The following is a 24,214-nucleotide window of genomic DNA, read 5'->3' on the forward strand; positions in this document are numbered from 1 at the left end:
CTCATATCTTTCCAAATTATACTGAAAAACAAAGTAAAACAAAACAACCGATGTATTTTATTGACATTTCCAGTAGTAGCCATGCCCAGTATATGTGCTGATCTTGTACAGGCAGAAGTGGAAAAATATTGATGCAAAATATGAAAAATGTATTATGGTGGAAACAGAAGTTTCTTGTTGCTTATGATTTTTCTCTGAGGCTTGCTGTCTAAAAATAAATCCTTACTGTAGAAATACTGCCATCTTATATTCCACATAAATGTTGATACTTAGCAACTAATAAATATGTCTTATAACTAGAACCTGATATTGTTGCCTGCTAATTAGAAAACCTGGAAGGCCAGTTCTAATTTTCCTTTTGGGACAAAAATGTTTATTTAGAACTTTCATCCAACATCACATGACTCCTTAGCTTCCAAGTCATGAGCAATACATATACGATCATCATTTTAGTAGTTAATGCTAAAGGTTTCCCAGTGGTATACCATAACTCATGTGAATCTGAGGCACAATTTTTTAATAAATTAATGACTCTAAATTGTGGAGTCATGTATCTGATCACTATCGCTGAAATAGGAGCAAATGTAACTAAAGTAAATTAAAATGAGCTGAAGCATCAGTTGTAGTTAATTCTCAGATCAAAAGCCAAATATCTCCAAGCAGAGAGGAAGGCTCCTTTACTACCCTGAGCAGTGAACTCACCAGATAACTAGTAAGCTAATGTCATTTTTAAACAATATGAAAAATGGAAAAAGTAGGTTCTCTAGGAAGAATACAGGGGCTGTCTCTGACATTGACTCTGTTGCCTGTTTTTCAATCACTTCCCCTGGAAGGGCTGCCTTGCCAGGCCACAGGAGAAGAGGATGCTCTAAATCCTAATGCACCTGATGTGCTGGTCTGAGTTGGTGGGGGGTGGGAGTGGGGTTCACTTTAATCTCTGAGTAGGAAAGGGAAGAGAGGGGGAGGTGGGTGGTAAGATGGGAACAAGAATGGAGTGGAGGGAGGGCCTAAAATCAAATGCAAAGTTAATAAATAAATTAATTAAAAAAGAAAGAAAAGAAAACAAAAAATTGGCTACATTTTTCCCTCCACCCCTCTTTCTGTCTTGTTTTTTAAACCATGAGTTTCTCTAGCAGCAACAAGTTATTGGCACAGAAGAAAACACTGAAAGATACTGCATCTCTCCTAACCCACAGAGATATTTCCTTTCATCTTACTCTGGCTTCCTTGCCTAACCCTTTCACTTCTAGACAGATTTAAACAAACAGAACTGACCATCACTATTTCTCCTACTTACTTTACAAATTGAGGCTCCTATATTGCTCAGCAGAAGCTAGGGGTTCTTTCTGTATAAGTATCTATTAAAATGAAGGAAACTCAAGAGAGGAACATGGCTTCTCCTCTTTGGTGTTAGTCAGTCTTGGCTCACTTCCAAAAGTTCTGTGAATCAGGCAGGTCTCACACAGAGGCCCAGCTTCCCGGCAGCTGCTCTGCTATATACTGGGCCACATTCTTCTTTGGAGAGCAGATTTGTTAGCAAAGACCTGGAATGTCCCTGAGCATTTCTTGCCACACTTATTCATCTAAGCAAAAGACGATCAGATGTTATATCTTGCCCCTTAGCGAAAACAGTTGGAAAGTCTGACTCTTCAAACACACTAGATTGTATAATTTAAGTATTAAGTTTAAAACATTCCCTGGTGTCTTCTTTTTGAAGACTTAGAGGAATGATTCAGCTCTATATTTCTCCAAGGTAAATTAAGTGCCCATTCTGGGTGTGCTGCCTTGGAATAGCACCTTGTAAACTAAGGAGTGCTGGAACTGACTGAAAACAGAACTAAGGAAACTGAGTAAGCCAGTCCCCTGAAGAATACTAGTATATTATACACTCTATAAAGCGCAAAATGCCTTTTATTTCAAGTCAGTTACTCAGGTCCAAAAGTGCTTCTGCGCTCTTTATCACTTTTCCTACACACTGCACGAGGAGAGTATCATTTGAAGAATGTTGGGAGAAGCGTCGAAGGCTGCATCGCTGAGCCAAGCACTCCGTGCTTCTCTGTAAGACTGATGTGTGTGCATTAGGTTCTTCCTTTCATGAGCCACTTGCATACAGATTCCAGAACGGTGGTGCTCTTAGATCTCACCCAGTACCCGGGCTGCACAAGGAAAGTGTGCTAGAGGTTGTGGTAACTTAAGCTACATTTATTAAGGAACCGTTTACTTTCTGGTCTTGTAGAACCTGCCTCAGTAGATTCTTACTTGTCTAAAAGTTTCCTTTTATCCACATCTTTGTCAGCATTTGATACTATTTTCTTTTTTGTAATCAATTGTGTGTGTGTGTGTGTGTGTATGTGTGTGTGTGTGTGTGTGTGTGTGTATCCTATGTGTACGCCTGGGTCGTGGGAGGTTAGAAGAGGCATTCCATCTTCTGGAACTGAAATCATAGGTGGCTGTGAGCTACCATGTGGGTACTGAAAACAGAACATGGGTCTTCCATAAGAACAGTAAGTGCCCTTAGGCATTGGGGCTGTCTGTTGCTGTTCTCTTAATGATGAAATTCTGCCCAAGGTGAAATAGCATTTCAGGATAGTTTTGATTTGTGTTTTTCACATGACTTACGCTATATAAATTTTTGTCTCTTAAAAAAAAACAAAATAAAACAGACTTTTATGAGCCAGTAGTAAGGTGTCTTAATACCAGGCCTAATGATTGAGTTCAGTCTTCCGATCCCACACAGCGGAAGTACGTCATTGTCTGAAATCTACGAATTCACCATGACATGTCTCAGCACATGTGCATGCACACACACACACACACACACACACACACACACACACACCACATGCACTTATAATAAATAATCTAAACTTCTAGCTTTACTCTTGGGAACAGTAGAATTACAGTACTTTTTCTCTAGCATTGTAAGAATTAAGATTTATTTTTATTTCCTTGTAGTTTACTAGAGCATAAAATCTTAGAAATGGAGGGAAAACACAAAGAAGAGTTGGACACCTTGAAGGAGGAGAAAGAAAACCTCCAAGGCTTGGTTACTCGTCAAACATTCATCATCCAGGAGTTAGAGAAGCAACTAACCAGAGCCACCACCAACAACAGCGTCCTTCAGAAGCAGCAACTGGAACTCATGGACACAGTCCATAACCTTGTCAGCCTTTGCACTAAAGAAGGTGGTAAGAGTTCTTTCTTCCTTTGGCTTTGGAACTATTTTCTTTCATGCAAGCAAGTAAAGGCTTGCTTACTATTTCTTCCACTGCACTGATGCCAGTGCAAATTCTGTAGACAGACCTTATTCTGAAAAGCATTTTATAAGTTTTAGTTGACAATTTTCAAGCTCTCTAAGTACAGAAAATTTATTTTTGAGTTTGTGAATCTGCATTATCTTTCTAATAGAATTTTGTAAATTCACCTTTCATTCTTGGTATTGTGTATCTTTGATAAAATCTCTTATGCCGTGAGGGTTATATATTTGACATTATGGGTGTTAGATACCTATGTATAGGAAAGAAATTAGGTGATCCTTAAAATTAGCTCAGAGTTCTGGGGGAGTTCCTGTTTCATAAATAATTCTAATTGTTTCCATTTTTAGGAAAGAGGAGAAGGGATGCTATTACATGTAGAGAATAAGGGAAAGAAACAGCCCTCAAAATTTATTATAAGGAAAGATGGTTCTAAAGTATCCATTAAGATCCTTTGTCTTGATCCTATGCAGAGATGTAACAGAGATATCAAATGGGATGTCTTTGTGATGATGCAACTTACAATATTCTATGATTTGAGTATCTGGAGCCGTATAAGCACACAGCTGCAAGTCAATATGTCTTGAAAAGATATCCATCCATTTATCATTTTTTCTTTATTCTCTGTGTGGCTGATGAATGTATAAATATGTGTAAAAATGCATTTGTGTGTCATAGTGTTCACGTATAGAACAGGGACTAGCTTCATGGAGTTGCTTCTTTGCTTACACATCTACATGAGTTCTGGAAATCAAATTTATGCAGCACCCCCTTTTTCTTTTGAGCATCTTGTCCCATTTCCACCCAACCATTATAAAAGCAATGTCATTTTGCACATATCCAATTTAAGCAGAACCCTGACCTGCAGTACGAGGCTTTAAAGTTTGGTGCACGGGTCATCTTGTGCAGTTCTGCTCTGCAGTCAGTCTTCTGAGTGGAGTTGGGACTGTAATTGGATATGACTGAGAGCACTGTTTACATCTGAAACTGATAGTAGTCGTTGAGCTGTGGCTTATGTGACCATTCACATCACAGTTCAGTGTGAGCATGCAATGTGGTGGATCCTTGACTCATGGTGCTGCGTAAAAATACAGCTCTGTTTCATACTTTCATGTGTACATAGAAATACACACAAGATAACTTTACATGAAATGATCTTGTTTTAGAGACATTTCACATTTCTCTGTTACACTCCATTTCCTCACATTGTATCTTCTTTAGATAGTCTAAACAAACCTCAGAGATATTTCGTAAAGAACTTGTTTTAAACAGTGAGTCCCTAGAGCTCCATTTGGGTGTGCTCAGTAATGTGATTGGGAAGGAAAAAACCTGCTAATCAGACAGAGCCTGCCAAACTCTGAACTAGAGTCCGCTGGAAGGCAAGCATGGTAGGATATTGCCAGGGAATTTTAATAGAGCTCATGAGTATTTATAAATTAAGTATTAATACGAGACATATCTATTCTCATATTGAGATGAATACATTTAGAGAAAGATTGAAAACACATTTTTTTCTTATCATCCCGAGACTTAAGCACACGGAGTTGGGTAGTGTTTTGTGCATGATGTTAGACATGTTCAGCATTTGCAATTCTCACAGAGCTCATATATCTGCCTACTTATCAGAATTTAATTTCATCCCCCAGTGTTTGTCTAATAAACATTTCTTTTCACTGGTAGAAACATGGAGTGTGCATTGAAAATTTTTGCCTTGATTTGAGGTTTGACTCTATACGAGCAGCCAATTGTTTGCTTTGCCATTTACTGAAAAATTATGATAGCAGATATGACAGGTGCCATGCTGAGCATTCACTTAGGGTGGGAGAGAGGTGTCTGCATCTGCTCCACTATTTGAACATCTAAAGAACTGTGGCAACAATAACACAGATTGAATTGTCTGACACTGTAACACTTCCAATATATTTCTTCTTTCTAATGATGCAACCATAAAATAAACCATGTCTCAGCTGCAAGATTTAGGACTTTGTAGATTGCTGGCTGATTCTCCACTGCGTTTTTATACTCTCCTAGCCGTAGACCTTGTTTCCTATTAGTTCATATTGCCTCTAATCTTAGTTTAGTATTCTAGCCACCTCAGTTTACATCAGAGGTACACACCTGGAGTAACTCTCACTAGGTGTCTATCAAGATGTTTTATTTTCCCTATTTATGTAGTTTTATTTTTTAAATTAATTTTTTATTATTTTATTTTAATTACAGTTTATTTACTTTGTATCCAAGCTGTAGCTCCCCCTCATTCCCTCCCAACCCCACCCTCCCTCCTTCATCTCTTTCCTGCCCCTCTCTAAGTTTACTGATGGGGGAGGTCCTCCTCCCCTTCCATCTGATCCTAGCTTATCAGGTCTCTTCAGGACTGCCTACAATGTCCTCCTCTGTAGCCTAGCCAGACTGCTCCTCCCTGGGGGGGGGGGGGGAGCTATCAAGATGTTAATCCTCTTCACATTTAAAATTTCATTTGAGCCATAGTCTTTAGTTACTGTGCATTTAAATGTTAAAGTGCAAATACTATAGTATTAAATTAAATATAAGTTGCTAAGGTGAATTTATTTCATTTTATTTATGAAACACATTTCCAACCTTTATTTTATATTAAAAAATGTATTTACTATACAGTTTTATTATTTATCAGATGAGTATATGAAAATATTTTACTTTTTAAATTCATATGCATATAAATATTGAAAATTAATATACCACAATATAACATTAAATTTCCTTTAAAAAACATTAAAAAGTCAAACAGTGTCATAATGCAGAAGTTATGGAAAACTCACAAAAATCCAAAAAATTAATTTTGGGTTCAATTTAACTCAGTAATTTGGGGCATGATCTCAAATATAATGCCATACAACCCACAAGAATACATTCTTTGTGAATTTTCTCTCTCTGATGTTTATGCAGAAAACATCAGGCAGGAGAAATTTGCCTACCCTGCCATGACAGGGAAAGAATTAAACAGATTGTTTGATATAAAGCAAAGCAAGCAGTCTCGACGACAGAGATCAGGCACTAAGTTTTTGTACCTTTTATCTCTCCTAAGGAACAGAATTCCTTAAACAAACATTAATTAGGCATTATTTGTAAGAGGACTTTTTCAGAGCACATCTAAACACGGTGGTCTAGGTTCACTACTCGGAATTGTCCTGCTGCTTCTGCTAGCCCAAGCCTCCCGATATCTAAAGCGGCATCACAACTTTAACCTAAGAGTTCATGGGTTATCATAAATAAATGCAGTTTGCATGCTGGATAGTTCACATTTGCAAGAGAAGCAAGTTTATATGTTTTACCACAAAGAAATGAAATGATGTGATAAGAATGCATTAACGTTCCATGGCAAAAGTTTGTCTAGTACACAATGAGCAGAAATGTAACTTTCACCAAAAAAATAAAAAATCATTTGATAGAAAAACTCTAAACACATCTTTCTATAGAGTGAGCATTTTCATTTTATAGTGCTTTTACACTAGAAAATGTTATTCCATAAGAACCATTTACCCTAAATGTTGCTAACAAAAAAAAAAAAAAGTTCAAAACAAAACAACAAAAACCCATACTTTCAGGGATAACCCAACAAGCTTTCTTCTTGCACTGGGCAGGGAACAGTGATATCATAGGCCGGTAGTCATTTCAAGCTGCATCATATCTTTTTTCCTCTTCTTTCTTTCTTTCTTTCTTTCTTTCTTTCTTTCTTTCTTTCTTTCTTTCTTTCTTTCTTTTTCTACTTCTGAAATCACATTTATTTTTGTGTAATCTTTGCAAACATTTGATCACATTTATTCTAAGGCACATTACCCACTAGAGAAATATTGCCTTCACTGTCATTGCAGTGTCAGAGTTTAGCTGGCTGCTCCATGCTTTTTTGCCATATCATAGTTACTGCTAGAATTAAATAGCTCACACTGACAGTGGCATGGAAACTGTTTGAAATGCTTTAGAGAGGACAAGTGAACACCACAACTGCCAGAAGTAGTCACCAGTCATTGTCGCCTCTATACACTGGTGATTAAGAAACCATCACAGACATTGGAAGCAGTAGAAACCACATCATAATATGAAATTGAGAATTAAATTAATGACAAAAATGCAAAAAAAGAAAAAAAATGAGGAAAGAAATGAAAAACTGGAAACGGAATCACTATTTAGGCCCATCATAAAGTGACATACTCATTTTCTCATTGTTCAAGTCAGCTTGGAGTGCAAATCTGCTGTACTAAAAGGTGCTTCATGAGTTTATCTAGTCATTCAAACATAGTTTTGTAATGATTACCCTTTTATAATTCTCGTCTGAGGAATAACAATGATTATTTGTTTTTATAGAGCAAAAATTTGATAAGTACCTATCATGTCCTAACACTGATATACCTGGGAAAAAGCAATATATTATTAAATTATTTTTATTTTTATTAATTACAGTTTATTTACTTTGTATCCCCCCTGTACCTCCCTCCCTCCTCCTCTCCCAATCCCACCCTCCCTTCCTCTTCCTTACCTGTGCCCCTCCCCCAGTCCACTGATAGGGGAGGTCCTCTTCCCCTTCCCTCTGAACCTAGTCTACCAGGTCTCATCAGGAGTGTCTGCATTGTCTTCCTCTGTGGCCTGGTAAGGCAGCTCCCCTTTCAGAGGGAGGTGATCAAAGAGCAATCAGTCTTTGTCAGAGGCCAATCAGTCTCTGTCAGAGACAGTCCTCATTACTATGGTACCCACTTAGACACTGAACTGCCATGGGCTACCTCTGTACAGGGGTTCCAGGCCATCTCCATGAGTGGTCCTTGGCTGGAGTATCAGTCTCAGAAAAGACCCCTGTGCCCAGACTTTTTGGATATGTTGCTCTACTTGTGGAGCTCCTGTCCTCTCCAGGTCTTACTATCTCCTACTCCTTTCATAAGATTCCCTGCACTCTGCCCAGAGTTTGGCTATGAGTCTCAGCATCTGCCTGAATACCCTGTAGGGTAGAGCCTTTCAGAGGCCCTCTGTGGTAGGCTCTTGTCCTGTTCCCTGTTTTCCCCCTCCTCTGATGTCCATCTTCTTTGCCTTTCTGAATGGGGATTGAATAAACTTGTACAACCACTTTGGAAATCAATCTGATGCTTTTTCAGACAATTAGGAATGGTGCTTCCTCAAGATCCAGCTATACCACTCCTAGGCATATATCCAAAAGACGCTCAACTATACAACAAGACATCTGCTCAACCATGTTTGTAGCAGCTTTATTTGTAATAGCCAGAAGCTGGGAACAGCCCAGATGCCCCTCAGTTGAGGAATGGATACAGAAATTGTGGTACATCTACACAATGGAATATTATTCAGTAATTAAAAACAAGGAAATCATGAAATTTGCAGGTAAATGGTGGGAACTGGAAAAGATCATCCTGAGTGAGGTGTCCCAGAAGCAGAAAGGCACACAGGATATATACTCACTCATAAGTGGATATTAGCATAGAATATAAGATACTAGAATACTGCACACCTAAGGAAGCTAACCAAGACGGAGGACTTTGGCTAATAAACAATATATTTTAAGCTTAGTATTTAATTGGCTTTAAGGAAACTGCAAGTTGATAGAAAAACAAGTGAGAATTACACTTCTGAATCCTTCTTTAGTAGTGGGACCAGATTTGCAGGCAGCAGTCAAAAACACGTATTAAAATATGACAAGGAAACTAGCGAAGCACCCATAGTTTGTTAAGTGCCTGCTTGTGCATGCATGAAGGCCCGAGTTTGATCCCCAGAGTCCAGAAGGGAAAGCTTGGCATGGGGTAAAACCCCTGTAATCCCATTGTCAGGAAGGTGGGGAGAGGTGAATTCCTTGGGATCTACTAGCCAAACAGCCCAGACTACTTGGCAAGATCCAGGTCAGTGAGAGATTCTACCTCAATACACAAGATAGATGACACTTGAGAAAGAAAACCTGATATTGACCCCTGGCATTCACAGTGTATACACAAAACAAGTGTACCTGTACACACAAAATACACACACACACAAACCACAAAAAAAAAAAAAATATCATCACCAGGAGAGTATCACCCAGCATCTGTAGACTTCTCTTAATGATTTTATTGAGTTTATTGTGGCTATAATACCCTGTAAAAACTTTATCCGTGTTAACTTTGTAATTGCTGCAACAATAGGAAGGAGTTAGTAAGTTCAGCACATTTTGCAACTTACATGAGATACTTAAGAGTTTGACCCAGTTATCTTTATAGCTAGAAATAATGGATCTAGTATTTAAGCACAGGTGGGTTGGAAGTAAATATAGACATGAAAGCTAAGTCTTTGAAGGGAAGATAGTCCAGGACCTGCCTTCCACAGAGAGCACAAATAATATGTATGTTGTCCTTTAGTCATGAATTTTGATAGGGCTAGTACATTTAGATCAACAGGCTGAATCTTGTTATCAAGGACATAAACTGTAAAAGAGGAAGTAAGAGAGGTAAATTGAGATAAAGGAAGCTGGATAATTTTTCTCCTCTAAATCAATGGCAATTCATTGTTAGTAAAAAGGGATGGAATGACCTTTGCATTTTAGAAAAAAAAAAAATCTAAAACACACATGCAAGTAACACCATATATACAGACCTGTGCTTGCACTAATAATTAGTGAAAAAAAAGAGGCCATGAATTTGAAGGATGTTTAGGGAGTGGTATATGGGATGATTTGGGGAAAGAAAGGGAGGGGAGAAATGTCGAAATTATACTGTATTCTCAAAAGTTTCCCTAGTCACAATGTAGAAGGGAAATATTTGAAAGCTAATGATCCTGAAAGCAGAAGTCTACCTGGGAGTTTTCAAAGTTACTATTATGTCAGTAAATCTTTCAAGTATGCCAGACCTTTGAGACGTTTGCTTACATTATTAACTTATTTCATCTCATGACAGTATTATACGATGCACATTATTACTAACTTCATGTGAAAGATCAAGAAACTAAGCCCAGAGAAATAAGTGCAGTCATTATAAGCAGATACTGGGAGCCAGTCAGCAAGCTGGGATCCGACCCATTGGACACAGAATCCAGAATCTGCGCTTTTCTTCACTGCACTGTGCTGAGAAAACAAAGTAGAGGTGGTGGACCTTGGTGCAAATCTCCAAGTGAGCTCCTGGGAGAGAACTAAGTTCAGAGTCAAACAAGGGCAGAAGGAAAGGAAAGCAATGGCAATGTACTCATGAAATTAGAATCAACTGGAAATAACAAGTTATAAAAGTAGACTCCAAACATAGATTTCTGGGGTAACTAACTACAATTATATTAATGCCTTTCTAAAAAAACAAACACAAACAAACAAAAAAAATCAAGTTTAGTTTTGAGCCACTTATCAAGGTACTCATGGTACAAGGTGTGGATGACAGAGATGCAGTCACATTGAATTCAGTAAATAACTCTGGATCACCCCAAAGACTGCTGTGTCCTCAGAGGAGACAGCCTGTAAGGTAGACATAGAAAATGGGCCATAGATCCAACTGAAAAAATAAAAATCAAACAGATTACCTTTTCTTACCAGGCAACCTAAACCCTCAGCACAATTACATGGACACACATTTGTTTATAATCTCAGAGGATTTATTTACTGAGGCTGTGAGCTCATTTTTTTAAAAGAGTAAGTGTAAAATCAAATTAAGACAAGTTCAGAATTCTTTATAGAGCAAATTAAAAAAGAAAAAGCAACACCAGCAATTTAGGGGAATAGGTATTAATGAACAGTGTGATAGAGAAGATGTTAGTAATGATGTCCACTTCTCAGCAAAAGGTCAATGGAAAGCCAACTGTTTTTACTAAAATCCCAGAGAAATCTTTGAGTGGGGATGTGACTGTGGCAGGAAAAGTTAACTACATGTTTCAGTTGCATAGACAGAAGACTATCTACATTCAAGAAACTTGAGTTTTGAAGAACAGGTAAAAGAGTTTGGGAAAGGAAATGCACAGGAGAGAAACAAAAATAAATATAAAGGACATGGAGACATTAATATTCTTAGTTCCTTCTTAAGAAATACACGTTACAAGTTATAGGAACTTCCCACGAGAGTCTCTTTAAAACATTCTTTCACATCGTCCGAGAGCTGTAATGACTGATAAGACAAATTTTTCAGTGCTCTGCATTATTTGGGCTAAAGTGCCTTTCCCAGAGGCTGATTACAATGGTATGAACATGTGAGCATTATTTTAAGTCTCTGGCCTTCTTTAAAAAGGTGAACTGAAGAAGCATTCGCTTCCTTCCCAGTTCCTCGTAGTCCTTTGGCTCTGTTCACAGAATAATTCTACCATCTGAAAGGAATTTACCTCCTGCGCGGCGTCTATTGAGGTTGTGAAGTAAATCAACCAGTCACGGGATGAGATAGTTTGAATTGCAATTCTCTTGAATTCAGAATGACTCTAAAAACATGGCAAGTGGTGGGAGGAAATTAAAAGTTTTTGAAAGCCTCTTAGATAAATACTGGTAAAATAGGAAATATCACTTTCATTGACTGAGTGAAATACTTGATTCTTTGCTGACCATTTGTAATGCACAATTTAACATTAGGTAGAAACAGAAAGGAAAATAAACACAGTCATCAGCTACAAACTGCAGTGAGTGCTTGTTCCCATTTAGTGGGGGAAATGCTTTATCTTGACAGAAAACTGTATGTCAAACATTTACAATTTCCGTAAAACGAACCATACTATCTAGCACTTCCTTTCATAAAACAGAGTGGCTTAAGGGGAAAGTGGTTGTTTACTTTTGAACACAGTGTGTTTCTCCTTTTAGATGGAGCATGTTATCTGCCTTTTGAAAAGTTGTAATTTCTGTAAAAAGAAAAAAGAAAGGATAAATACTGTATAGCTGAACTAGTGATAACAAAATTAAAATCTCCAGTTGCTGACCTCATCCATGAACTATTTCTGAACCACATCTTTTGAGGCAGATTGAAATTGTGGTTCTCTTTTGGAATTTGAGTTTCAACTTCTGAAACTAGATGAACTATCTACAAAGCACTATCTCCTGGGTCCAGCTAGGCCTGTACATTCCCACGATGAAAGACCTCTTACAAAAGAGTTCTCTTGGTTTTCCAACAGCACGATGAACAAACTCTGTCCCGGGTTCTCTTATGCTGCCATGACTTCAGGCAATGAAGCACAAGTAGTTTCAACAGAACCTCAACAAAGTGTTTTGGACTCAACCACACACAAACCAAATCCTGTAGCTCTTTTATGAATCCAAGTTCCACTTTGACAGTAAATGTTAGCTAATCATAAGACATGACACCTGCAATTACTCTGATAGAAAATATACTTTATTAGCATTATTTAGTAATTCAAAAATATGTATCTTATGAACACATAAAAATATCCTGGAAATTTTTACACTTTCAGAAGGGAGAATAAAGAATAAAATCTTAGATGTATTATACTATATATGCATTTAGTTTTAAAAACATATAAAAATATTTTAGCATAAGATTTTTTTAAAGTCAATGGCAAAAGATCTTTAAAATTCTATCATACTATAAAATTTTTAAGACCTGACTGGATTGCTCAGTTAGTAAATGCATTTAATATATAAACCCTATAACCTGAGTTCAATCTCCTGCTCCCAGAGTGGACAGAAAACATCAGTGCCTGAGAATTATCTTATGAGCTGTACAAACATGCTGTGGCACATGTGCCTGCAAAACACACACACACACACACACACACACACACACACACACATGAGCACACACAATAAAATAATAATAATGATAATAATGATTTCAGCTCATTATTTAAATTCTGAATTTACTTTAGGCTAAAGAATTATAATGGCTTTTGTGTACTATCATGTTTTATTCTACAGATGGCTATGGTATAACAGTCTGAGTCAGATCATCTATGTTGAGTTGTATTAATATGGGACCTGCCAAAGATGACCTGCCTTTATACTGGATTTATAAAATCAAAACTGTAAGATAAGATAAGATCAACTGTAAGATAAGATCAAACTGTAACATAAGATCAATGTCAGGCCTCTTTTAAGTTTTACATCTACATGAACTAAGATGTTCATATTTAAATATGAACATTCTAAGTGTACCTTAGAATAAGTTCTTTAGGAACAATAGATTATGAACTTAGGGTTCATTTTTTTAAATTTTTATTAATTACATTTTATTCAATTTGTATCCCCCCTGTAGAATTTGTATTCTCCCCTCCCAATCCCTCCTTCCCTTCCCCTTCTCCACGAGTGACCTTCCCCAAGTCCACTCATAGGGGAAGTCTTCCTTGCTTTCCATCTGACCCTAGTCTATCAGGTCTCATCAGGAGTGTTTGCATTTTCTTCCTCTGTGGCCTGGTAAGGCTGCTTGCTCCCCACTCAGGGGGAGGTGATCAAAGAGCAGGACAATCAGTTCATGTCAGAGAAAGTCCCTGTTCCCATTACTATGGAACCCACTTGGACACTGAACTGACATGGGTTATATCTGTGCAGGGGTTCTAGGTTATCTCCACGCATGGTCCTTGGTTGGAGTATCAATCTCAGAAAAGACCCCTGTGCCCAGATTTTTTGGCTCTGTTGCCCTCCTTATGGAACTCCTTTCTTCTCCAGGTCTTACTATCTTCCACTTCTTTCATAAGATTCCCTGCACTCTGACCAAAGGTTGCCCATAAGTCTCAGCATTTGCTTTGATACCCTGCAGGGTAGAGCCTTTCAGAGGCACTCTATGGCAGGCTCCTGACTTTTCCCTATTTTCTCCTTCTTCTGATGTCCAGCCTCATTGCCTTTCTGAATAGGGACTGAGCATTTTAGCCAGAGTCCTTCTTGATTAGTTTCTTTAGGTGTACAGATTTTAGTAGATTTAATAATATTATATTTCTAATATCCACTTATGAGTTAGTATATATCCTGTGTGTCTTTCTGCTTCTGGGACACCTCACCCAGGATGATCTTTTCCAGTTCCAACTATTTATCTGCAAATTTCCAATTAAAAAATGGGGTACAGAGCTAAACAGAGAATTCTCTATAAAAGAATATCAAATGGCAGAGAAACACTTAAAGAAATGCTCAGCATCATTAGTCATCAGGGAAATGCAAATAAAAAGGACCCTGAGATTTCACCTTACACCCATCAGAATGGCTAAGATGAAAAACTCAAGTGACAACACATGCTGGAGAGGTTGTAGAGAAAGGGGAACCCTCCTCCACTGCTGGTGGGAATGTAAACTTATACAACCACTCTGGAAATCAATCTGGTGCTTTCTCAGACAACTAGGAATAGCGCTTCCTCAAGATCCAGCTATACCACTCCTAGGCATATATCCAAAAGATGCTCAAGTACGCAATAAGGCCATTTGCTCAATCATGTTTGTAGCGGCTTTATTTGTAATAGCAAGAAACTGGAAACAACCCAGATGCCCCTCAGTTGAGGAATGGATACAAAAATTGTGGTACATCTATACAATAGAATATTACTTTGCAATAAAAAACAAGGAAATCATGAAAGAGGGTTCAGTTTTAAGAAGAGATGCAACTGTGAAAAGATGTATAGCTGGTTATTTAAACTTTTAGACTCACAAATACACACAGCTAATCTCAACCATAATAAGTCCTCAATCTACATACATCTGACTTAGATATTTCTTGCAGAGTTTCTGCAGCTGTTTGGTATGCCATCTGGAAGGCAGTCAGGGTGGTATAAATACAAACACACATACACAGAGAGAGAAAGAGAGAGAAAAACACAGCAGGAGGAGAGGGAGGGAGGGAGGAAGACAGAGACAGACAGGGAACATCAGTTTTAGGCGCATCTGTGCTGCTAGGTAGCTTAAGGCAAAATATCACACACCCAAGAGCTTGCCTGGTGTCATAAACCAAATTCCACCCTCTTCATGGTTTAAATCAGTAGTTCACTATCTTCTCCTAATGCCTTAGGAAACCCTATGATCAGAATGGAACCACATGTCAAACTTGCATGAACAGTCAGGAATTCAAGTTTATTCTGTCACCAGTGTCAGAGGTGAAGTGGTGGTCACATGTTAACAGTCAGCCTTATTTTCCTTAAAACCTTGAACACGGGCTGGAGAAATGGCTCAGTGGTTAAGAGCACTGTCTGTTCTTCCTAAAGGACACCAGTTCAATTCCCAGAACCCAGAACATGGCAGCTCACAACTGTCTGTAATGCCAATTCCAAGGGAACTGAAACCTTTACATGAACACACATAAATTAAAATTTAAAAAAGAAGCTCTATAAAACCTTGAAGACTTCCTGGTACATCAGTATTCAGAATCATTTTGCACTGACTCTGTGCTTCTAGCATTTCCTGGGGATGGACATTCATTCCATTTTAATAAATTTTGCTGAAATCAATTATTTGTCCACTCATAACAGAGCATAAAAATATGCCTTTTAAGCTTTCCCACATGTGGGGAATTTTTTTTTTTTTTTAATCTAAAATCAGTACAGTTCTGCCAGGCTGAAAACATTACATGGAAAATTAACACATTTGAAACCTGGAATATCTTTGTTAATGAGTGACCTTATGAACAAATGGCAGGGGTCACATGGCATCCACAACTGCCTGTAGGGGGCCCAAAGAGAAAATACAGAAAGGGGAACAGGACAGAAGTCTACCACAGAAGGCCTCTGAGACTCTACCCAGCAGGATATTGAAGCACATGCTGAGACTCATAGCCAAACTTTGGGCAGAGTGCAGGAAATCTTATGAAAGAAGGGAGAGATAGAAAGAACTGGAGGGGACAGGGGCTCCAGAAGGAGCACAAAAGAACCAAAAAATCTGGCCTCAGAGGCCTTTTCTGAGACTGATATTCCAACCAAGGACCATGCATGGATATAACCTAGAACCCCTGCACAGATGTAGCCCATGGCAGCTCAGTGACCAGGTGTGTATCCTAGTAAGGGGAACAAGGGACTGTCTCTGACATGAACTCTGTGGCTGGCTTTTTGATGACCTCCTTTTGAGTGGGGAGCAGCCTTACCAGGCCACAGAGGAAGACAATGCAGACACTCCTGATGAGACCTGATTGGCAAGGGTCAGATGAAAGGGAAGGAGGACCTCCCCATCAGTGGACTGGGGGAGGATCATGGGAGGAGAAGAGGGAGGGAGGGTAGGATTGGGAGGGAACGAAGGAGGGGGCTACAGCTGGAATTCAAAGTGAATAAATTGTAATTAATAAAAAAATAAATTAATAAAAAGGTTTTGGCAGGAGGACACACTAGCAGGGGTGAAAGGGAAGCAGTAAATGGTGGAATGAGAGAAATCAGAACACATTATCTGCTTATATGAAATTGCCAAAGATCAAATTTAGTGAGAAAAATTGTGTTCAAATAAATCATCCTAATCACATTTAAAAAAAATGAAAAAATTAATGGTTATTTTATTACACAAAGTTAGACCTCCATTTATATTTTTTAGCCAAATGCTTTTGTTTTGCTCTTATTTTAATACTGGAGATGTGGAAATACATTAAATTTTACATATGAGTTATTTCTTCTTAGAAGGACATTGGAGAAAATATATAGATATACCATTCAAACTGCACTAGAACTATGTGACATTCTACTTTCATACTAAAAATTTAAAAACTAGAGGTCCTTCTGTAGTGCTTTTAAACACAGAGCCTCATGCACACTAGACTACTGTCCTGCCACTGAACTATATTTTCCATCCCTAGGCTCAGCTCCAGGGACCACTTAATTTCTAATCCCATTAGCTTTTGAAGTTGCGGATCCTCACAGAGGCACATTTCTGATGAGGTTTCCCATCTCATGATCAGTTCTTCTGCCTGTGCCTCCTTTTATCCTCATGTCAACATCTGTCACGTCTGCTCTTATCACATCCCTGTGTTGCCTGTTTCCCTGAGAAAAGCCTCTACTAATTCAGAATTAAGGTCTATGTCAAACTACACCAGAAACTGGGTGTGACTTCGCAGTTGAGAATAGTATTTCAGGGGTGTCTACATCAGATGATCTATTGGAGTTTCATTTCAGCTTGGCCAGACAACAAAAGCTAGCAAACCACAGCCACGTTTTTCATTGTCATAGTTACTGAGCTTTGCCACTTATAAGTTTTAATGAGATTAAACAGCATCACTGGGCCTCGGTTTATATAAGTAACGTACCCCACAACTCCTTGGAAGACATTTATGAGGATGGAATGAAACACTTAAACTATACATTCGAAATTCAGAAATTAGCATCTGGTAATATTCAATGAGTACTAGTTGATTTTATTATGTTTATTATTATACCACTGTGAAGGTGACAGATATTTAAGAATTTATAGATTATCTAAATATTTCAGATAAAGCTTAAATAGTTCATTGTTTCAAATTGTGCTAATTGAAATAATCATGCAGTAAGTAAATGATATTCAAGTTTGGTTTACCTTATGCTATAGTCAGAGAGAACATGTGGAGCACCAGCAGCTTTGAAAGGAAACATCAGCTAACTTAATTCAGACTTCAGATTAAGAGTGTTTGAAAATAGTCTGTATGTATTTTGTGATATATACATCCAGTTATAGAAAACGCATATATATATATACATATATACACATATATGGATTTTAAGCTTTCCCACATGTAGGGAAACTCTTTTGTGTCTGTCAGGCTGAAAACATTATATGGGAAATTAACACACCTGAAACCTGAAGTATCTTTGTTAATGAAGTGACCTTATGAACAAATGATAGGGGTCACACAGCTTTCGTAACTGCTGTAGGGGGCCCAAAAAGAAAATACAGAAAAACAATTTGTGAAGAATGAATGGTTATTGTTATTAAACAAAGTATGTAACTGGGTATATATCCAGTTTTCACAAAGCTATCAATCCACAGGTACTACCTTTGAAATCCTTGAATGTGCACTTTAGCTGTGACAGAAATACCATACTACCTCTAGGCATAAAACCTTAATGTATTCTTGTGGATATAAATATTTGTGCATCTACTATAACATCACTGGGAAGTTGCTTTCATCTTCATATCTATGTTTACAAAACACTGAACTGTGGGCTACTTGTAAATAACTCATGTTTTCACACCCTTGTGATCCAAAGAAGTATCTTCTTCTACTTCTGAAAGTCCCTTTAAATTATTTAGATTTCTGGGGAGCATTTTCAAAGTGGAGGTCTTAGTAATTGGTTTTTTATACCAAACTATTCAGAAATAACTAGAAAGAGAAGCCAGTGTTTTTACCTTGTCTCGGGAAGCAAAGCTAATGGATCTCTGTGTCCTCTAAGGTGACTGTGATTAGGAATTAATAAGTCCACATTCCAGGAAGTTTTTTCTTGAAGGTTCATCTGGATTGAAGTGACCCTCTGCCTCAGCTTTTGTGGCCCTTCCCTGAAGTCAGCTGGGTGGCCGGTATACCATCTGGGTTGAAATTGGTTGGTAAAATCAAGGGAAAAGCAAGAAACACTCAACAGCTGTTGGTCTCAGTTTCCATTTGCTTACCGACTGAATGTTGCCTGGTGACAGACAGACATGCACCTGCTCATGTTCCTGTTCTTCCTTTTAGATGACAAAGATTTAGTTGTACAGATAAGGATAAATGAAAAGAATGAATAATGACCCTTTCCCAAGACTTTCTAGATTTATTGCTGATATCTGCATGAGTGAAGTCTTTGAACTAACATCCGAGGCTCTTAAACCTTACCTCCGTTAAGCTGTTCTGCAGGTTTTATTATTTTAAGTGTTATCTCTTTGAGGCAGCTTTCCTGAGTCTGCTTGGCAGATGGAGTTCATTCTCCTTGAAAGCTCCCAATGCACTTGACATATGTCTTTACGATAACAATTACCTGCATTCTTTCTTTTCGATACTCTGTTTACACTAGTAATACAATAGCCCTAGAGGCTGGACTTGCCAGCCATCTTGTGACCAGGTAGAGAACCAACAAAAGTGACTCATGAGGAAGGTAAAGAAACACATTTCTGGTCACACTATTGGAAACATGATCATGCCTTACCTAAAGTTACCTTTTGGCTTATGCCAGTAGGAGCTGAATTTTTTTCTGTCAAGAAATGTTACTTATCATAGATTCAACTATCATGAAAGATCTGCTGCTACTATAGGTAGCCCCTACATTCAGACTGTGACCTCGCTGAGGACATGTTTCACAATCCTTATGTCTGTAGCCTAGACAGAATTTTACATGTAGAAGGTGTCCAATTAATATGGGTTGAGTTAAAAGACAAGAAAAGACAAGAAGTAAAGAGAATAATTATAGAACCGTAAGGAAGTTGGTTTTTTATTTCTATTTTTCTGTATTTTTCACTGATGACAACTGGGAGAAGAAAAGGGATCAGTAAGAAAAAGAGAGAAAATGGAATCTGGCAGGTTGGCTAGCCTAACATGAATGAAAGCCAGACTAGCAGGAGGGACTGCCTGACAGATAAATAGAAATAAGCAGTGTGAAATCAAGAGGCATGCAAATATGCAGTTAAAAAATCTTTTCTATTATAATCACCTCTGAAGTACTTTGAAGCCATGATATAGTGTGTAAAAGTAAATATACAAGAATGAAATCCTAATACATGTGCAAATTTATGTGACATGCAGGTAAACAAATAAAGAAGAAAGAGGAAATGAACTTAGCAGCAGAGAAAGACAGTGTGAAAAGGGAGGGAAGGAGGAACAAAGTTTTGAAGTACAAAGGAATGTCAAGCAGGACACATAGTCACATTGCTTCAATCCTCATAGGAAACCAAGTAGATACATAGATTCAATATAAGGAGTGACAAAGGAAAAGACTGAGATGCAGTATTGAAAAAAATTGAGACACACTATGTAGAAAAATATTTAAAACTCCAGAAGTTATTGTAATTATTGTAGGGGTGAGAAGGCTGAGTGAGTGAGGAGACAGTGGATAGAGACCAACACAAATGCTTAATACCATCTTAGCCCTTCTTCAGGCCTGACTCACCTTCAAGGGTAGGGTGGGAGAAAATGAATTTTGAGAGGAGGCAGATTAGTATAGTGGGATTCAAAGACTCTGCATTAAATGAAAGATATATCCATTAGGACTAAAGAATAGGAGAGGAAAAGAATATCATACATTCAAAGAGGAAACTTTAGGTATAAAGGTCAAGTTTTAAATTCATGCATTCACATCTATTTTTACAATAAATTTAAAGTCTTTGAAAGATAGACAACGACATCAAGCCAGTTTTTAGATAACTCTAAAGCTCTGACTAGCTGGAGCCTCTTATCGTCTCTTCCATTAAGTTTTGTATGCCCCACTGTTATTCATCACCCACTCCTCCAGGATCTGCTGGACTAAGTGAATCCCAAAACCTTGATAAAAAGTTTATTACTGTTTCTGACTCATGAAATTCAAAAATTTATCCTCTTTTATTGTCTTTCTTTGTTTCTATCAATTTCATAATATCTAAGCAAGACACTAAATTTCAGAACACTCTATACTTAGCAATGAAATTATTCAAACAGTAACAACCAAAATATTGTCTATGTATCACAATGTTGTCATTTAATATTAAATAATGTTTGAGTATTTATTATTAAATAAAGATTACAGGATACCCTGATATTACTTTCTTCTTTTTGACTTAAAGTAATTATTATATCCAATTTAGTCAATTAATGAAATAAGCCAATTAAGTTTTTAAAGAAAAGGCCAATTCAATAAGATTGTACAATTGACTAGATGATTTTTAACTTCCCTGGATTTAATGAGCAACATGATTTGAACTTGAGAAAATAAAGACAGTAGCAGGTGCCACTCTTCTGTGTACGTCTATGTTCTGGATGTGTTTCAGAAAAATGAACAGAAATTTAATGATGCTATTATCAATGTTTTTTGTAATCATTGTATCAGTGATAGTTTCTCCAGTATTACCTTTCTTTACTCTGCTTTGTTTGTGATTTACATGACTACCTCTGAAATATTTATGACTACTTTACATTATAGACTGATTTTAATAAATATCCTGAAAGTCAATTCACCCATATAGATGGACTCTTCATTAAACCACGATATAAAATAAAAGTACTAAAGATATGTTGTGAATGAATATTTTCAAATAAATTCACTTTTCAATGATTTAGCACTCTTAAATATAGCCTAAATCAAAGTTTTAAAGATAAAATTTCATAATGAATGATTTAGAAGAAGCAGCTTATTTGTTGGGGAAGGAATGTGTTTGTCTTATGGAGAGATGCTCTGTCAGATTTTCAAAAATGCTGATTCAAACATGGATCAAACCAAAGATCTATGTCACCCACATTACCATAACAACAAAATGTTAACCATAGTACATTTTTCCAGATAGAGAATTTATACTACTAATTTAGACAACACTGACACAGATTCCACAAAGTAATATAACAGGCAACCTTTCCCTTCTTCCTGTTTGTGAAAATGTGTGTGAAAGAGCTTCTCTAACCACATAACAGCCCCTTCACCCACATCTTCCTGAAGTGGAAAAGCAAAGGGCACAGGAAGTGAAAAGGGAGGGAAAGGACTGTGTTCCTTCAAATAAGCACATACAGGAGGACAGGAAGTAGTGTGTCCAATGAGAGAATCATTTTGTTTTTAGATAAATTACTTTCTTCTTTATTCACCCTGAAAAGAAAAATGGGTTTCCTCAACAGTTTCTGTTCACCACATTTTCCTGTGTTTTTTTGTCCTCTTGTGCCATCTTAATACTTCTATGCGTACTACTTAGGGAATTTAATGAAGATATTTTTCACTTTTACACATAAGAAGGAATCAAGTATAAAGTGATTATGAATGATTGATTTTGAAAACTAATTGTCCATGTAGTTAATCAGAAACAAAATCTAGCAAACTGTTTCTTTGTCTTTAGATGTGCTGCTGACATGCCCAATGTCATTAAAAATAGCCTTTTGGGGGCAAGCATTTACCTCTATATGTTGTAAATGGCTCTTTGCACACATTTAGCAAAAATCAAGCAAACTAACAAATAAAATCCACATTTCCTCACTGTCATATAAACCTTCTGGTGTGTGTACTTATTCTGTGTTGACATCGCAGATTTTCATAGTGGTGCTTTGGATATAAATATACAAAACCATTAGCATAGGTGTTAGCTGTGTACAAACTGATAAATTATTAAACATTTAAAATTTTACATTTTGGCAACATATCTTACACAAAACTTTGCTTTCTTAGAACATAGCAAATTTATAGTTTAAAATATTTACATTAATATAACTCATTCTACAAATATTAGACTGCCTATTACTTATAAGAGGATAAATATTATTCAGTTCCATTTAATAAATTCAAGCCAGTATTTTGTACCCTTTTCATGCTTTACAAATCCATTTAATAGCAGTTGGATATTTGATGTTTTGATTATATAGAAACATCAAGAATTCAAGTGATTGAAGACATATTCATTAAACAAAGATACTATTACAAAATTTATTAATTAGATGAAAGCACTTATGAAAGTATTATATATTTATTAGAAAATGATAAATCATTAGTGTTTTAGACGGCACATAAATCTTTAGCCAAGAACTATTAAATGGGTCAATTTGAGTATTTTGATTTCATTAATGAGAACTTAAGAATGGGGGAAGCTCAGTGAATAAATAAGGCCCTTCTCATTGAAGAACTCGTTAACAATTTTGTTACAATGCAGTAATGACTGACATTGCCAAAATACTTTTTGAAGAAAGAATTTAAATATCAAATGTAATGTGGATGTTTAGAGCATTAAACATAGACAGTAGTGTTATGTGGCTTTAGATTAAAGAGGTCCTAGAAACTTTTTACAAACCAAAGCCAATTCTATCAAAACAACTAGATTTTGACAGTACAAAACAGTAGCTGCATGTGGTGGCACACACCTTTAATCCCAGCACATAGGCATCAGAGTCAGACAGATCTCTGAGTTCAAAGCCAGCCTGGTCTACAGATTGAGTTCTAGGACAGCCAGGACTATACAGAGAGGCCCTGTCTCAACAGAAAGAGAAAAAGAAAGAAAGAAAGATTATAATTTATAAGCCAATTTTAAAACCTAGAAAGAAAATTTAACTGTGTTTTGTATTTTATTTAATACCGTGAAATTAAATCATCACACATATGATACAAAATAGGTAAATTAATAGTATTTAGAAATTAAGTTTAGGAATTTTTAAAATCCATCACCTTAAATTGTAGAAATCAAATAAAGCCTGTAAATTTAATTAGAACTATTCTCTATATATTCCCAGAAGTACAATAATGGCCCAAGTATTGTGAGGGTAGCCAACTTCATTTTCATTGCATTTAAGACTAACCCTATAATAGGAAAAGGATGGCTGGTACTGTAAATGTGTTCAACAACACGGTTGTGGAGTTCACAAGTCTCAGGGGTGAATCTACTCTTCTAGTGCACAATCAGCATAGTGGCAAACCGCCCTCTAAAAATATCTCTAACCGTAGATTAGTGCAGCTCTCAGGCATCATTGGAGAAAGTTCTTTGTGCAGTGAAACTCAAAACTTGTCAAAGTGCAGAAAAAAGTGTCTGTGACGTGTTCAGCTGGAAACAGGACATACATAATCTACCCTTTTCACCAAGGCTGGGGAACCATTGCAAAAGAGAGGGTGGACAGTTCACAAGAGGCAGATGCCAGAAAAGACGAGCAAACAATGTTTTCTGTACATGCTAGAACCACTACACTCATGGCAGCTATGACTGCCTGCACAAGACCTTCATGAGACCAAGGCAGTCAGCATTCTATCGAGGAGGAAACAGGGATTCACAAACTTATGCCCATAATTAAGGCGCTGTTGATAGTTCATGAATTCTGAGGGGAGGAGAATCTGGTGTTTTGTTTTGTTTTTTAAGGGTGTGATCCTGGCAGATCAATGATGCTCCACTGGGTGACCCCACACTGAACACTGTATGGGCATAAAATATTGGACCATTGGACCATGTGAGCCATTAAACGAAGAAGAAGAAGAAGAAGAAGAAGAAGAAGAAGAAGAAGAAGAAGA

General features: G+C 37.2%; 1 protein-coding gene across 1 annotated transcript in view; it reads left to right on the plus strand.

The window, feature by feature from the left end:
- Angpt1 (angiopoietin 1) overlaps nucleotides 1–24,214 on the plus strand; it is a 109,525-nt gene that overhangs the window by 25,905 nt on the left and 59,406 nt on the right. The window contains exon 4 of the mRNA XM_055626700.1: nucleotides 2,956–3,188. Within this exon, the coding sequence (XP_055482675.1) occupies nucleotides 2,956–3,188 (233 nt within the window). The remainder of the gene's footprint in view (nucleotides 1–2,955; nucleotides 3,189–24,214) is intronic.

This window comes from Psammomys obesus, unplaced genomic scaffold (assembly GCF_907164565.1).
Source record: "Psammomys obesus unplaced genomic scaffold, mPsaObe1.curated_primary_1811, whole genome shotgun sequence".
In the NCBI taxonomy this organism is placed as follows: domain Eukaryota; kingdom Metazoa; phylum Chordata; class Mammalia; order Rodentia; family Muridae; genus Psammomys; species Psammomys obesus.